Source organism: Anabrus simplex, chromosome 12, assembly GCF_040414725.1.
Source record: "Anabrus simplex isolate iqAnaSimp1 chromosome 12, ASM4041472v1, whole genome shotgun sequence".
Taxonomy (NCBI): Eukaryota; Metazoa; Arthropoda; class Insecta; order Orthoptera; family Tettigoniidae; genus Anabrus; species Anabrus simplex.
The window spans coordinates 77912531-77929427 of NC_090276.1; the positions used below are offsets into that span (position 1 = coordinate 77912531).

A 16897-nucleotide genomic window follows, 5' to 3' on the forward strand; every position below is an offset into this window, starting at 1 on the left:
TACAGTCAATATTTTTACACTTGTATTTTCCATTTCCTCATAACCAAGACTGAAGAACAAATTTTAAAGCTAAAAATTTAAAAGATCTTGATCTATACCATGTAAATACATACTGGCGAAGTTCGTTAACATCTGACTGTTACGTGCTGAATTTGGAGAAATGTTTCAAAAAATGAACATGCTGAAATCCACAGCTTGCCTAATGTTTTGTCCATTTTATATATTACATTTTTTTTGTAAATTTAACTAGTGTCTGCAAACATATTTTGTAATCAGATTCATCTATTTTTATTGTTCGGATGCGAGACAGCTTCTCTTTCAATTCATTATATGTTGTGCAATAAAATAACTATGTTCCTGTTTGTCTGCTTTCTGAACATCTTCAGATATTAATTTTGAGTCTGCAAATGTACTTGAAATTATTAACTTGGGCCGAACTGCCAACTGACAGTTCTTTTGCAAACATTTGCTTACATTAGAAACAGCTCCCAGTACCTCCACTAACAGGCAAAGTATTAACATGAAAGTAGACTTTTTCATTTCGAGAGGTACTCCTCCAGCCAATGAAGCTAGATCCTTATGGAAATGTTCACACGTCAACATGAATGATCCATAACGTTTCTTAATTACATTTATTGTGTTATAATGACTGAGACAGTGCACAACTGTTGCCTCTGGAATTATTAGTATCAGGTCTTGTAAAATTTTCTGAATGTAATGGAGAGCTGTTTCTTGTTTTGCAGACTGGTGGAAGAGCTTATAGATGTCTCTGACTTCATTAAAAAATATTTTCACATGGGGAAACTGATTCTTTGCACAATACATGAGCCATACAATGTATATAGAGAGCAGTCGTTCCTGCTTTTTCTGAAATCTTTTTGTGGACCCCTAAGATACAGACAGAAAATGAGACATCTGTGCAAGCATCAGCGTTCGCCTTTTTTTGTAGACTTAAAATGTGACAAGTTGCCACTTGTACACATTTGTTTAGTGCAGCATAAAAAAATTAAAACTATAACATACCCGGCTTACATGATGAGTTACAAGTGTTTTCTGTTATCGTATTTTAAGTCTTTGAAAAAAGTAAAGCCTGATAATCGTATTGAATACATTGATCCCAATAACACAAACTAATTTAGATGCAGAATGAAAAATTCATATCCATTTAGAAGAAACACAGTAGCAAACAATTATACACATACAAGAGACATTACTCCAATCTCTTTGTTGCTACAATGCTTGTTTTTAAGTTTTCAAGAATTGGCGTATGTCACTTGTCAAACACTCAGGGAGCCGAAACGTTCCGAGCGGGAAACAGTTATACAGCGTCACCAACATTGAAATCCGGCTCCATGGCTAAATGGTTAGCCAGCTGGTTTTTAGTCACAGGGGTCCCAGGTTCGATTCCTGGCAGGGTCGGGAATTTAAACCATAATGGGTTAATTTCCCTGGGACGGGGACTGAGTGTATGTGCCATCTTCATCATCATATCATCCTCATCATGACGGGCAGGTCGCCTTGGGAGTCAAATCTAAAAGACCTACACCTGGCCTCTCTGGAGGCCACATGCCATTATTATTCTCACCAACATTGAAGATCTCTATACTGAGTTTCTCATTCTTCTATATTTGTATGTTATATTTTCAGCTATAAAAGAACAATATATTAATTTATTGGTATATTGGTATACAATTTAATTACAGGGTAATTATGTTTTCCTAGGGGGGGAGTTGTATTTTATACATTCCCCTAACTAACCTAACCCTGCCAGGAATTGAACTGGGACCCTTGTGACCAAAGGCCAGCATGCTAACCATTTAGCCATGAAGCCAGACAATTTCCCAGTAGACAGTGTCAAATTGACAATTTTTTTTTTTTTTTTTCAGATTACATTTCAAAACATCCTCATATTGTTTTAGCTCACTCCCCCACAATTATTCAGGCCATTCTTTAGTTGGGAATACAGGATTTGCTTTGGGAGGCATGTTTCTGGCATGCAAACGAAGGTCCAGACCAGCGTGGTTGATTCCTGATTATCTTTGCCTCCATGCTTGTAGTGTTGGATTTCTCAAGGAGCTGTCTGTATAAGATTATACCATTCAGTATATTACATTCACGTACTTTAATAATAGTTTGTTTAACACTGAGTTTGCTGCTCTTTGCAGTTATACCATATCCTCAGGAACTTTCACAGGGCCTTGTAACAGACCAGATTTTATAAACTTGGCACAAATCTGTGTCAAAACCTGTTTTGACCTGAATTTTTCATCAAATGATTAAAAGCTCAGGCAAAATAGTTATGGTAAGTTTCCATTTTTAGACTTACATCATTTCTCAGTTACGCTTCACAAATGACATCCAGGAAATCTATTTGATAGCTGTTCTGCTTGATGTTGTGAATGCTACTTTGTTCAGACTTGAGTATTTGCACGGTGCTTGAGAGATAACAATTACGCCGTGTTGTATGCTGGGCAATGTACATTACAGTACAGTTGTATGATTAACACAGTGTCTTTTGTTTCTGTAGAGTGGAGAATTCCTATGGGATGAAGAACAGCAAGGCCTCATCCTGGCAGGCTTCTTCTACGGCTACGCTATAGGACAGCTACCGGGAGGCATGTTGGCCGAGCGCTACGGTGGCAAGCTGGTGTTTGGACTGGGGACCGTACTGACAGCTGCACTTACTGTCATTAGCCCATTCAGTCTGTGGGCTCACGAGATGCTCTTCTTCACCGTCCGCTTTCTCGAGGGTCTAGCTGCGGTACTTGCCTAACAAGTTTTATTCATTTTCTTATGAGTTCAAATATCTACTATTTTAGAGTTTTGATTTAGCATTTGGTAGCAAAATTAATATAAAATAAGGATGGAAGAATGCTAATACACAAACCATTCAGAATTTACATAAATACCTCATAGACATTTGGAATACTGAAAAAATGCCCGAAGAGTGGAATATGGCGATAATACACCCTTTACATAAAAAAGGTGATAGATCAGATCCCAACAATTATCGAGGGATATCATTGCTGGATAACACTTACAAAAAATTTTCAAAGTTATTATACATGAGAATTCAAGAACAACTTGACTGTGAACTTGGAGAATACCAAGGAGGCTTTCGTCCAGGAAGAAGTTTATCAGTTTAAAGTGGATTATGAAGCATCATAGGGTTAGAAACAAAAAGTTAGTTATCACTTTTGTTGATTTTAAAAAGGCGTATGATAGTATCCATCGTGAGTCATTATTGAATATCCTAAAAGAATTTGGTTTACATCCAAAACTTATTTGCCTTATTGGAATTACCCTTAAGAACACTAAATCTACAGTCAGATTTAGAAATGAACTCTCAAAGCCATTTGACATTAATAATGGACTTCGGCCGGGAGATGGACTCTCACCATTATTGTTTAATAGTGTGTTGGAAAAAATCATGCGGGAATGGAATAAGATGTGTCAACCTAACATCAAGATTGGCAGAAAAATAAGACTCAATTGTTTAGCATTCACTGATGATCTTGCACTACTTGCTAATGGTATGGAAGAAGCTAAATTGCAAATAGAAGAACTTGATAACATAGCAAGAAAAGTTGGATTGCAAATTTCATATGAAAAAACAGAAATAATGCCAACCTTCCCTGTTACAGCACCAATCATTACCTTAGCCAATACCAAGCAAATTAAAATTGTGAATAAGTTTAAATATCTTGGTGAAATTATAACTTGGAACACCAATAAAAAATCATCAATAGAAAGCAGAACATTTAAGTTAAAAAAAAAACACAATGAATTACATGGCCAACGTACAAGAAAAAATCTCTTTCAATAAATGCTAAACTTCAACATTACTGTTCCGTCATTAAACCTGAAGCGACTTATGCTAGTGAAACTCTATTTAAATTGAACACCTACGCAACAACTGATACACTGCAAAAGGTTGACAGAAGGATACTCAGAACAAGCATTAATAAAAAACATCAGGTAGATGGACAATGGAGATTATTGCCTAATGCAGTGGTTTATAGGGAAAGTGAATCTATAATAGATACGATGAGAAAAAGAAGAATTGCCTTTTTCTGTCATCTTTCTAGACTAAATGATAATAGGGTAATAAAACAACTATTTAATTACTTTTGAAAAAGTAAAACAAAAAATAATTGGTTTAAAGAAGTTCAGAATGATTTAGGAGAGCTGAATATTACAATGAAGCAAATTGAAAATAGAGAAGAAAAAAGGATTCTCAAGAACAAACAAATAAGATTGTCATTAAAAACTGTACGACACAAACAATATGTCATATCTGATGAAGAAAGGGCAGCCAGGTCTGGGAAAGGAAGAAGATGATGCAAGCTAAACCTTCAGTTAATTCTTTGTTAACGTAAATGTATTTGGGTTTGATTTAGGTGCTCCAATGTGGGCGTAAACTATGTAAAAAGATAAATAAAAATAAGGATTTTGTTTAACATTAAATAAGGAAGCATAGCCTGGCAGGAGGATTTCAGCCAGCCAAAGTTGCACAGACTCAATTCATGTTGTTCATTTTAAAAGAACGCAAAACATTAAAAGACATGAAAACGCTTCAGGACAAGGACAATCCCCACATAATTACCTACTTTGGACTTTTCCCTCATAAATTCCAGTTCTTCTACATCAGTTTCTTCTCGGCCTATGTCAATCCCGTTTCTGATTCCCCAGCTTCATAAGGACAGCGGATAGCAACACTCATTGACAGATCTTCAGTTTAAACCTAAGTATTCATATTCTTCTTCTTCTTCTTCTTCTTCTTGCTTTATTCATGGGGTCTCTTTAAAAGTTCCTTTTAGCATCGACCTCGAAGATCTTTTGCTACCATGTGTTTTCCTTCATCCCCACCTACTTATACCTGCTCCCTTCAAAATGTTGCAGGTCCTCATTATTGGGTCTTCTCGGATGTTTCTTCTCTCTTCACCAGGTAATCCTAGTGTGGAGATTCTGATTCTTCCCAGCGCCTCACATTTAAAGAGTATGTGTTCAGCTGATTCTTCTGCATTGTTGCATTTCCTACAGATATTGTCTCTTGTTACTCCAGTTCTGTGAAGGTGCTTTTTAAGATGGCAGTGTCCAGTGGCGGCCGGTCAATATGTGCTACCGGGCTCCAGCACGTAGCTTAGAACTGTAAGGAATATTATTTATGTACAGTACAATTATCCTGGTGCCTTTTTGTTGTTTGAGTGCGATATGAATTTGTGTTTTGTGAAAATCAGGACGAGATCTATGAACACCTAGCGCCGTTCTCCCGGGGAACAAGGCTCGTGCTCATGTGAAGTGAGCCCTTGCCTGTAGCCTGAAGGAAGCAATACGCAGGCGCAGCCAAGCTTGCAACACTCCCCCTAGCCGGCGGAGTATACCGTAAACCGGGATCAACTTTCACTGATCCCGTTTATAGTTACTTCCTCTCCCGCAAGGGGGTAGAATTACTCGATGTCTCCTGCTACCCTTATGTTCACGGCCGACTTGATGCGTTGCTCTAAATAGCTCCTTGGAGCGCAGCGAGGGATCCAGTCGGCCGTGCTTATGTTGAACGTGGTAAGCGAATCTGCCACTAGAGAGTAGCATCGTCTGGGCTCGAAAGTAAAGCGTAAGTGGAGGCAATCTATCTCACACATGCTTATTAAAATATCCATCTTCCTTTTGTGTCAAAAATAAGAAATTCGTAGGTGAGTCAAAGAATCTTTGACTGACCCTAAATGTTATCCCGCATTACAATGTAATTTACTCTGGTGAAATGAAATAGCGTATGGCTTTTAGTGCCGGAAGTATCCGAGGACATGTTCGACTCGCCAGATGCTGATCTTTTGATTTGACTCCCGTAGGCGACCTGCGAGTAGTGATGAGGATGAAATGATGATGAAAACAACACGTACACCCAATGATGGTTAAAATTCCAGACCCTGCCGGGAATCGAACCCGGGATCCCTGTGACCAAAGGCCAGCGCGCTAACCATTTAGCCATGGAGCCGGACATTTACTCTGGTAATAGGGGAGGTCTCAATGAATCAGTTGGCAGCTCTTTCAGTTGCTTTGTGCGGTTTTGGTTCCTGATATATGAATACAGCTTTTTCCATTTCCCTTTGTGGTCATTACCCTCTTGAAGTATGCCATTCATATAATTCTCTTTTGCTTCCTTTTTCACTCTATTCAGTTCCGTCATTAGCTGTTTTCTCACGGTTATATTACTGGTGGGTGTTTTTTCTGTCATTGTGTTAGTGCTAAAGTTTATACGAAGATTTATCAAATTATTTATCCACTGCAGTGTATATAAAGTGAAATTAAATTAGTGTTCTTAGTGGGGATCTATATTTCCACGATTCTATTTGCACTGATGTAAGTTGTGCCATTAGGTTAGTAAAAACAATATTTCTCCAATGAACTATTTATCTCGTAGACAGTTGTCGAAGAATTCATCTGCTTCCAAATTAATGTTGTTTTTGTTTGTTCTGAGTTATAAATTGTGAGAAAAGTTTTATTATTATTATTATTATTATTATTATTACCAAGTTTGAAGTATGCGTTGTTCATCATGGCAATATGGATATTTAAAGCAACGTATTTAGCTTGTTTTTTGTAGCACGTAGGACGATTTTTTCACGAGCCGCCACTGGCAGTGTCCAGTCAGCAGTCCTACTACCCATCTTATATTTTCTCTGCTGAGTTTCAGCAGTTCCTTAGTATGCTTCTTGTGGGATCTTTATTAGTTCTTTCACAAGCCTGCAACCTGGAGCATTTTTCCAGTTTTCCATTTGCTTCTTTTGTACCCATTTACCTATGTACAGTCAGATTTGTCCATAAGAGATCCCACATATGGTTCTGGGCCCACAAAAGGTGTTTCTGACCCTTTTCTTGCCAGTTTATCTGCTTTTTCATTACCTTCTATGCCTGCATGCTCAGGTATCCATATTATTTTTGCAACATTGTACTCTGAGAGCTTCAGGAGAAGTGTATGACAACACCAAACAATTTTGGATGTAATCCGCACAGCTTCAAGTGCCTTAATGGCTGGTTGGCTATCTGTAAATATGAAAATATTCTTATCTCTGTAGTTAATTTTCAGATTTTCCTCAAGGCATGTAATGATGGCTATCACTTCAGCTTGGAAAACTGTAGTGTGTCTGCCTAGACTCATTTGGATTGATCTCTCAGGTTTTTTCCCCGTTGATCCCTCCTCCTGTTCCCTTCTCAGTCCTTGAGCCATCAATATCTTCCCTACCAGTTTTCCATCTGTTAATGTCCCAGTCTTCCGTTTTTAGTTACCTGGGTCTCAAATGGTTTCTCAAAGATATACTTTGGAATCATATGATCAGCTGGCATGTGTCTGTTAATTTTACAGTGTCCAAGATTGGGCCTTCAAACCTTCCAGCATCAATTTTGCTCCAATCGATATCCCTCTATAAAGTTACTTAATGAAGGGAGATCTACTAAGGTATTCAAGCCTTCTGTCGGCATAGTTAGTTTTCATTGCCCCAGTTATGGCTATACATGCCATTCTCTGAAGGCTATTTTAGTTCGCTACTGACTTTTCCTCAACTTGCTTTCATCCTCCAAATGATTGCTGCATAGGTCATCAGTGGTCTAATGATCATTGTGTATATCCACATCACCATTGCCAGCTTTAGACCCCATGTTGTCCCAACTACCCTCCTGAATGCATACAAAAGGCCCTTAGCTCGGGTTATGTTTCTTTCTATGTGTGGATTCCAGGTTAACTTTTTGTCTAATATTACACCTAAATGTAACACTTGTTTTTCCATATAGATTTCTTGCCCAAAGAACTTCAGTGTTCCTGTCCCCTCTAATTTCTTCTTGTGAAAGGGACCAGTGTTATCTTGCTCTGGTTGACTGTGAGTTGTTCTTCTTGACACTAGTTCTCCTCAAGGTTAAATGATCTTTGCATGAGGTCTTGGATGACACTCATCACCTTACCTCTTACCACAACAACTAGATCATCTGCATACCCTTGTGTGTAAAATCCCTGTTCTTTGAGGATGGCTATGATTTTGTTCATGGCAAGGTTAGACAGAAGAGGAGAAAGAACTCCTCCCTGCACACAACCTCGAATAGCTCTAACTGTTAGCGTCTCTTCAAACAGAGTTGCCTTTATTTTCCTCCCATCTAACATGGATCTAAGTGCATTTTACAGCAGTCTTCCTCACCCTACTCTCTTCAACAACTTTAATCATCGACTTGTAGGTTGTATTACTGAAGGCCCCTTGTATGTCTAGAAATGCCGCCAGAGCAATTTGTTTGTATTCTAGGCTTTCCTCTAGTTTGCAAACCAAATGATGGAGTGCTGTCTCAGTGGATCTGCCAGGTCTGTATGCAAACTGATTTTCATGTAAGGGTGAGTTCAGTTGCACCGTTTTCTGGATATATTTACCCAGTACTGACTTTGCTACTGACTTTTCCTTGACTTGCTTTCATCCACCAAATGATTGCTGCATAGGTCATCAGTGGTCTAATGATTATTGTGTATATCCACAACACCATTGCCAGCTTCAGACCCCATGTTGTCCCAACTATCCTCTTGCATGCATACAATGATGTCCCAGTCTTCGTTTTTAGTTATCTGGGTCTCAAATGGTTTCTCAAAGATATACTTTGGAATCATATGATCACCTGGCATGTGTAAAACTTCCCCTGTTATTACTCTGTTAATTTTACAGTGTCCAAGATTGGGCCTTTAAACCTTCCAGCATCGACATTTTAGTTGAGAATTGTAGTGTAGACACAGTATATTTAGATAGCACAGTATCTTATGTGCTATATTTGTGTGTATCTATTAGAGCATAGTACTAATAACAATCTGTCTAAGCATTTAGCTTTGTTGATAATCTTTGAGTACAGTAGTTCGTGCAAATTTCAAACTTGCAGTTTTCATTTCTGTTTGTGCTTAGTAGTGACATACGGTACCGTTATGATACGTCTGAACGTAGTTTAAAATTATTGTAGTGTACTGTACAGCAGTATACAAGTATTATCTTATTAGAAATTAGCATGCTTATTTTAATATTGTAAAATATTTGTTTGATATAGTAGAGGTATCTGTAGAAATTCTCTTACTAAAATTCTGTTGTTGTGATTAGGATAGGCTTAACTGCACCATAGAATTGTGTAATTCTTGTGTATTCCTTTTTTGTATTCAGTAATTAACAGCAGTTTTTATCTGTTACGGTGTTGTAGGATAACAATAGATTACGACTAACTAGTATTGTAGTGTAATAGTATATTAATTACCTTATTGTCGTGTAATATTTGAGTACTGTCCCACACAATATTTCTTTCTGGTCTTTTTTTTTTTTTTTTGCATAAAACAATTTTTTTTCCTTTTCTTTTCATTTTTTCCATAAAGAATGGCTAAGGAGTGCAAGTGTAGGAACTGTGGGTGTGGCGAGACATTGAGGAGTATGAGGGAGGAGTTGGAAAGTTTGAGGGAGATAATTAGCTTTCTCACAGAAGACAGCAAGGAAGGTAGGCCTCCCTTAAACAATGTACAGGTTACAGCAGGTTTAAAAGAGGGATGGGAAGGAAAGGGAGGGAATTGTAGAAGACAGGAGGTCTAATGTTCTAAGGGGAAGAAGATTGCAGACTAAGGGCTCTATTCAGGATCAGACTTCAGGACAGGTGTCTGTGAGTATTCGGTACGAGCCACTCCAGGTAGAACAACAGAGGGAAGATGAGGAACAGGGAACTGTTGCTGAGATGTGTGGAAGTAGGAGGAAGGGAAAAGGTAGGAAAGGGAAATGTAGAGTAGAGGATAGGGAAGGACAGATGGAACAGGGTCATGGGAGGGAGAAAAGGGAGGAGGAAGTAGCTTCTACAGCTATCAGGAAAGATAGGGCTGACCAGGAGGGGATGGGATCAAATGAGGTGGGTAGGGTTTAAGCTCTGGTTATGGGGGATTCCATCATTAGACATGAGGGGAAAGTGTGTGGAGGAAAGGGAAACAGGGTAGAGTGTTATCCAGGAATTAGGCTGAGGCAGATGTTGAGAAAAGTAGAAGAGAAAGAGGAGGGAAAGGAGATGGTGGTAGTGTTTCACGTTGGTACTAACAACATAAGGCAACCTGGTATAAGTACCAACATAGTTGGGGATGTGTGGGATCTGGTAAATGCAGCATAGGTGAAGTTTAAGGAAGCGGAGATTGTTATCAGTGGAATACTGTGTAGGAGGGATACTGACTGGAGGGTGATTGGGGATTTAAATGAGACTATGGAGTGGGTATGTGGGAAACTGGGATTGAAATTTCTTGATCCTAATGGGTGGGTAGGAGATAGGGATCTGCGCTCAGATGGCCTTCATTTAAACCGCAGTGGTACGTATAAATTAGGAGATTTGTTTGGAAGGGTAATAGGGAGATACATTCTGGGAAACAGGGTTGCCTAGGGAGTGGTGATTAGGGCACAGAGATCTGGAAGTCAAGTAGGGATGACATAAAAATGTTAGTGTTGAACTGTAGAAGTACTGTAAAGAAAGGAATAGAATTAAGTAATTTAATAGATATATATATTTACCAGATATTGTAATAGGAGTAGAATCACAGCTGAAAAATAATATAATGGATGCAGAAATTTTCTTATGGAACTGGAGCGTGTATTGTAGAGATAGGATAGCAATGGTGGGAGGGGGAGTATTAATTCTGGTGAAAGAAGAATTTGTAAGCTACAAAAAAGTTAAAGATGACAAACATGAAATTCTAGGTGTAAGGCTCATTTCTAAAGATAACAGGCAACTTGATGTCTTTAGAGTGTATGGACCAGGAAAGAGTAGCGCTGACATGGATTCATAATTATTTGATAGGATGATCAGCTATGTGGGAAACTACATGGAAAGGAATGTGATTGTAGCGGGAGACCTGAATTTACTAAATGTCAATTGGGAAGGAAATGCGAACGACAGGAAGCAAGACCAACAGATGGCAAATAAGCTAATATGGGAAGGACAGCTGATTCAGAAAGTGACGGAACCAACTAGAGGGAAAAATATCCTGGACGTGGTGCTGATAAAACCAGATGAGCTCTATACAGAAACTGAAGTAATAGATGGTATTAGTGATCATGAAGCTGTTTTTGTCATAGTTAAAAATAAATGTGATAGAAAGGAAGGTCTTAAAAGTAGGACTATTAGGCTGATAAATCAGGCATGAGGGAGTTTTTAACACACTAATGACGGGCTGTGTTAATCAACGTAGTTTCGTATTGGTGCGCGGGCGACCGACTACCCCAGCGATAGTAGTGACAGTGAGGCTGATGGATGGAAAAATAAGGATGAAAACACAGTCCTAGGACCATTTACAAATTTTAGATGTATTTATATTTCACCGTACTTCTCATGCCAGGTGTGCTTATGTTGCCGGTCCACAGGAAAGAATGGAGTAGCGCGCGTCCCGACAACAATGTGTTAAAAAGTTAATATGATCGGTGGAAAATGGTAAATAAGAATGTAAACAGACTCTGGGATGGGTTTAAAGCAATTGTTGAAGAATGTGAAAACAAGTTTGTACCTTTAAAGGTGGTAAGGAATGGTAAAGACCCACCTTATTATAATAGAGAAATAAAGAAACTAAGAAGGAGGTGCACATTAGAAAGAAATAGAGTTAGTTATGGCTGTGGAAGTAAGGAGAAATTGATGGAACTTATTAGGAAATTGAATCTAGGAAAGAAGTCAGCTAAGGATAACGTGATGGCAAGCATAATTGGCAGTCATGCAAATTTTAGTGAAGAGTGGAAGGGTAGGCCTATGTATAGGTACTATAAGGGAGAAACAGGTTCCAAGAAGGACATTCCGGGAAATGAACAAGGGGAGTGTGTATGTGAGGATCTTCAAAAAACAGAAGTATTCAGTCAGCAGTATGTAAAGATTATTGGTTACAAGGATAATGTCCAGATAGAGGAGGTGACTAATGCCAAAGAAGTATTAAAATTTACATATGATAACAGTGACATTTACAATAAGATACTGAAATTGAAAACTAGAAAAGCAGCTGGAATTGATAAGGTTTTGGGGGATATAGTACCATATCTGAAGTACTTATTTGATTATTGTTTGGTTGAAGGAACCATACCAAATGAATGGAGAGTTGCTATGGTAGCCCCTGTGTATAAAGGAAAGGGTAATAAACATAAAGCTCGAAATTACAGGCCAGTCAGTTTGACATGCATTGCATGTAAGCTTTGGGAAGGCATTCTTTCTGATTACATTAGACATGTTTGCAAAATTAATAACTGGTTTGATAGAAGGCAGTTCAGGTTTAGGAAAGGTTGTTCCACTGAAGCTCAACTTGTAGGATTCCACCAAGATATAGCAGATATCTTAGATTCAGGAGGCCAAATGGACTGTATCGCGACTGACCTGTCTAAAGCATTTGATTGGGTGGATCATGGGAGACTACTGGCAAAAATGAGTGCAATTCGACTTGAAAAAGAGTGACTGAATGGGTGGCTATATTTCTAGAAAATAGATCTCAGAAAATTAGAGTAGGTGAAGCTTTATCTGACGCTGTAATAATTAAGAGATGAATTCCTCAAGACAGTATTATTGGACCTTAATGTTTTCTTATATATATATAAATGATATGAGTAAAAGAGTGGAATCAGAGGTAAGGCTTTTTGCGGATGATGTTGCTCTGTATAGAGTAATAAATAAGTTACAAGATTGTGAGCAACTGCAAAATGACCTCGATAGTGTTGTGAGATGAATAGCAGTCAATGGTATGTTGATAAACAGGGTTAAAAGTCAGGTTGTGAGTTTCACGAATAGGAAGTCAGGTTGTGAGTTTCACAAATAGGAAAAGTCCTCTCAGTTTTAATTACTGCGTTGATGAGTTGAAGGTTCCTTTTGGGGATCACTGTAAGTATCTGGGTGTTAATATAAGGAAAGATCTTCATTGGGGTAATCACATAAATGGGATTGTAAATAAACAGTACTGATCTCTGCACATGATTATGAGGGTGTTTAGGGGTTGTAGTAAGGATGTAAAGGAGATGGCATATAAGTCTCTGGTAAGACCCCAACTAGAGTATGGTTCCAGTGTATCAATGTCGGCAGCCCTGAAAATGGTTTTGCGTGGTTTCCCATTTTCACACCAGGCAAATGCTGGGGCTGTACCTTAATTAAGGCCACTGCCGCTTCCTTCCCACTCCTAGCCCTGTCATATCCCATCATCGCCATAAGACCTACTTGTGTCATGCGACGTAAAGCAACTAGCAAATAATTTTTAAAAAAGTTCCAGTGTATAGGACCCTCACCAGAATTACTTGATTCAAGAACTGGAAGAAATCCAAAGAAAAACAGCTTGATTTGTTCTCCGTGATTTCTGACAAAAGAGTAGCATTACAAAAATTTTGCAAAGTTTGGGCTGGGAAGAACTGGGAGAAAGAAGACAAGTTGCTCGACTAAGTAGTATGTTACATGTTATAAACCTCATTTTTGGTCCATATTGAAAATTTACAGTTCAAAAATAATGATGGTGTTCATTAATCCACCTATTCAATATTTTATTTCCAGTTATAGTGGTTACATAAACACAATAACACTTATTTGAGACATATTTTGCCCTCAATTTAGGGCATCTTCAGCCTAACATAATCTTCAAAAGTACATATAATATCACAAATAGAAGCTGAAAGATTAGCTAGTTATTAAAATTTGGTACATAAAAAAAGCTAATCTTTTAGTTTCCATTTGTAATATTATATGTAATTTTGAAGATTATGTTAGGCTTAAGATGGCCTGAATTGAGGGCGAAACATGTCTCAAATAAGTGTTATTGTGTTTATGTAACCACTATAACTGGAAATAAAATATTGAATACATGGATTAATGAACACCTTGTCCGACTCATTGGCTGAATGGTCAGTGTACTGGACTTTGGTTCAGAGGGTCCCGGGTTCGATTCCCGGCTGGGTCTGGGATTTTAACCTTGATTGGTTAATTCCAATGGACCGGGGACTGGGTGTTTGTGCTGTCCCCAACATCCCTGCAACTCACACACTGCACATAACACTATCCTCCACCACAATAACGCGCAGTTACTTACACATGCCAGATGCCGCCCACCCTCATCGGAGGTTCTGCCTTACAAACGCTGCACTCGGCTAGAAATAGCCACACAAAATTATTATTATTAATGAACACCTTCATTATTTTTTAACTTTAAGTGGTATGTTCCGAGCTGTCAGCGAAGAGATGGCATAGAATGACATTAGTAGATGAATAAGTTTGAGTGGTGTGTTTAAAAGTAGGAAAGATCACAATATGAAGGTAAAGTCGGAATTTAAGAGGACAAATTGGGGCAAATATTCATTTATAGGAAGGGGAGTTAGGGACTGGAATAACTTACTAAGGGAGATGTTGAATAAATTTCCAATCTCATTGCAATCATTTAAGAAAAGGCTAGGAGTACAACAGATAGGGAATCTGCCACCTGGGTGACTGCCCTAATTGCAGATCAGTATTGATTGATTTTGATTTTATTTTCTCCATTGCTTTTAGCATGAAGGAGTTTAAGCATAATGGTCTATAGGCTTTAGCTTGGGCATAGTTTGCCCTTCCAGGTTTCGGTATAAATACCGCTTTAGCTTTAGACCATGATTTCGGCATATACTCCAGAGCTAGGCTTGCTCTAAAAAGGTCTGTCAGGGGCTTGATGATTATCTCCCGTCCTTCCTGAAGGAGTATCGGGAGTATCGGTAGTATCTCATCTGGCCTCGGAGCTTTTATGGGCTGAAACGTGTTGATTACCCATCTCACATGGTTAGGCTTAATTAATCGGTTGGCACAGTGATCTTCGTGATCTGGCCTCTGTTTCAACCATTTCTTCCCCTTCTACTTCATCTTTAAGAAAATGAAAAGCTAGCAACACCTCCTTTCTCATCTGAGTGTATGCTCCATTGGGTTTTTCCAGTGCACCCATTTTATTTATACGTACCGTTTTAAGAACCTTCTGGAGCTTTGCTGCTTCAGTGTTTGATTCGACTTTCTCACAAAACAGCCTCCATATTTCTAGGTTATACTCTGTGAGTTTCCTATGATATACGTCCTATACATGCCATCTCTTGATGGTTTTTTATACAATGCTCTAACCTCTTTCTTCATTTTGACAGGTTTCTTTTCTCTAAGGGGACAGTTGTCATTGTATGATGCTAAAATGGCCTCTTCTAATTGTTCCACTGCCTCATCTAATTTCTTCCATCCCCTTACGTTCGTTTGGATCTTTTGTACTGCCTGCCCTAGAACTTCTCTATATCTATCCCAGTTCGTTCTTTCAGGACCTCTGTAAAGTTTTCATATTACTTTACCTTTTCATTGCAGATACCCTCCTGCCATTGTTTTTTCCAGCAGTCAGTTCATGAAACTTCCTTGCTTGTTGCATCCATCTTATGTATATGATATTGCTAATCCACCCAACTTTCAATCCTGAAAAGTAAAGTTGGCTATAGTTCTCATCTGCAAATTCAGTTCATTGTTATCACTATCATTGCTACACCTTGGTTCAATTTCACTTACTATACCACCATCCTCGAAGAACACACACCCAAAGTGTGAAATGATCTGACATTCAATCATATCAGTTTGGTCTTGGAAATGCCTGCCTTTGTAGCTAAACGTTTAGCACTATTCCTGGGAGGGCCATATTTGATACCGGTACTGCCAGAGATTAAAGAATGGCAGGAGGGCTGGTATGTGAATAAAAGTGTACATGCATCTCACCTCCATTGGGGGTGTGCCTGAAAAGAGCTGCAGCACCTCAGAACAAGGACACAAGTTTACTGGTAACGGAAATGCTTATTTTCATATTATACTTGCTCATCTCTTTCCAATTCCAAGACATTAGACTGCAGGCTTTCAGCATAGTCTGCTATTAAAACTAAGTCACCAGCATAGGTCAAACTGCTCAGGCACTGTAGCGAGTCCTTTCAGTAAGCTGATTCTGCACTATCTTGTACTTGGCTGACCTTGCATTCTGAGCTTATTGTTAGTGAGCGGATGAGCTGTGTAAGGCCAACATTTCAAAAGAAGGGGTAGCCTTGATCTTCATGTTGATGCATTTCAGTAAGTGAACCATGTGTCTACTTTCAACCAAGAACTTTCTACCATTAATTCACACTGCAACTAGATTTTGACTTTAAAATCCTGAGAATATTTGGGCAAGCTCAACATAAACTTAATAGCCTGTAAATGATTGTTTTGAGCACCAAGGTGGTAAGCAGGTAACAGCTTACAATTTTGAGTTTTACTTTTTGAATTCCCAGACATATTCCTGTCATAGACCAAAGGGGAAGACAACGAGAAGGGAATTGAGATATATGTGTGTGAGGACTGTGACGTTGCTCTGTGTATATTCTGGGCCTCAATACATACCATATGGCAGCAAACATTTGAAAGTGATTTATTACAGAAAATATCTTATTTTTCACTTTAAATGTTTAGCAGTCATCGACAAATTTTAAAGGTGGTAGTTTACAAAATATCACTGATGAATGCATTTCACAGAACTTACCTTTGTTTTTACAACAACAAATATTTTGGAGGCTTTAATGTAGATTCTTTTAATCAATATGGGAATAATTTTGAAAATTGAAGATTACAATTCTCCATAATATATCTTAATAATAAATATTACATTTCAGCAATTACAAAATTTGAAGTTTCTGGACCATATTTATAACAAAATTGTTATGTTTGGGGATTAACATGAATATTTTATTTTTGTTCTATGTAACCTCATGTTCACTATTGTCTTGTTTTGTGATCAAGTCCCTTGTGCCTGTTCCAGGGTGTGACATTTCCAGCCATGCAGTCCATGATCTCCAAGTGGTCACCGCCCAACGAGAGGAGTCGTTTCTCCATTATATTCTCTGGTATG

At 38.4% G+C, this 16897-nt stretch overlaps 1 protein-coding gene across 3 annotated transcripts in view; it reads left to right on the forward strand.

Moving 5' to 3' along the window:
* LOC136884567 (putative inorganic phosphate cotransporter) overlaps positions 1–16897 on the forward strand; it is a 97848-nt gene that overhangs the window by 43136 nt on the left and 37815 nt on the right. For all 3 annotated transcript variants that reach the window (XM_067156826.2, XM_068229781.1, XM_067156825.2), the window contains exons 4-5: positions 2528–2761; positions 16808–16892. In XM_067156826.2, coding sequence (XP_067012927.2) covers positions 2528–2761; positions 16808–16892 — 319 coding nt within the window. The remainder of the gene's footprint in view (positions 1–2527; positions 2762–16807; positions 16893–16897) is intronic.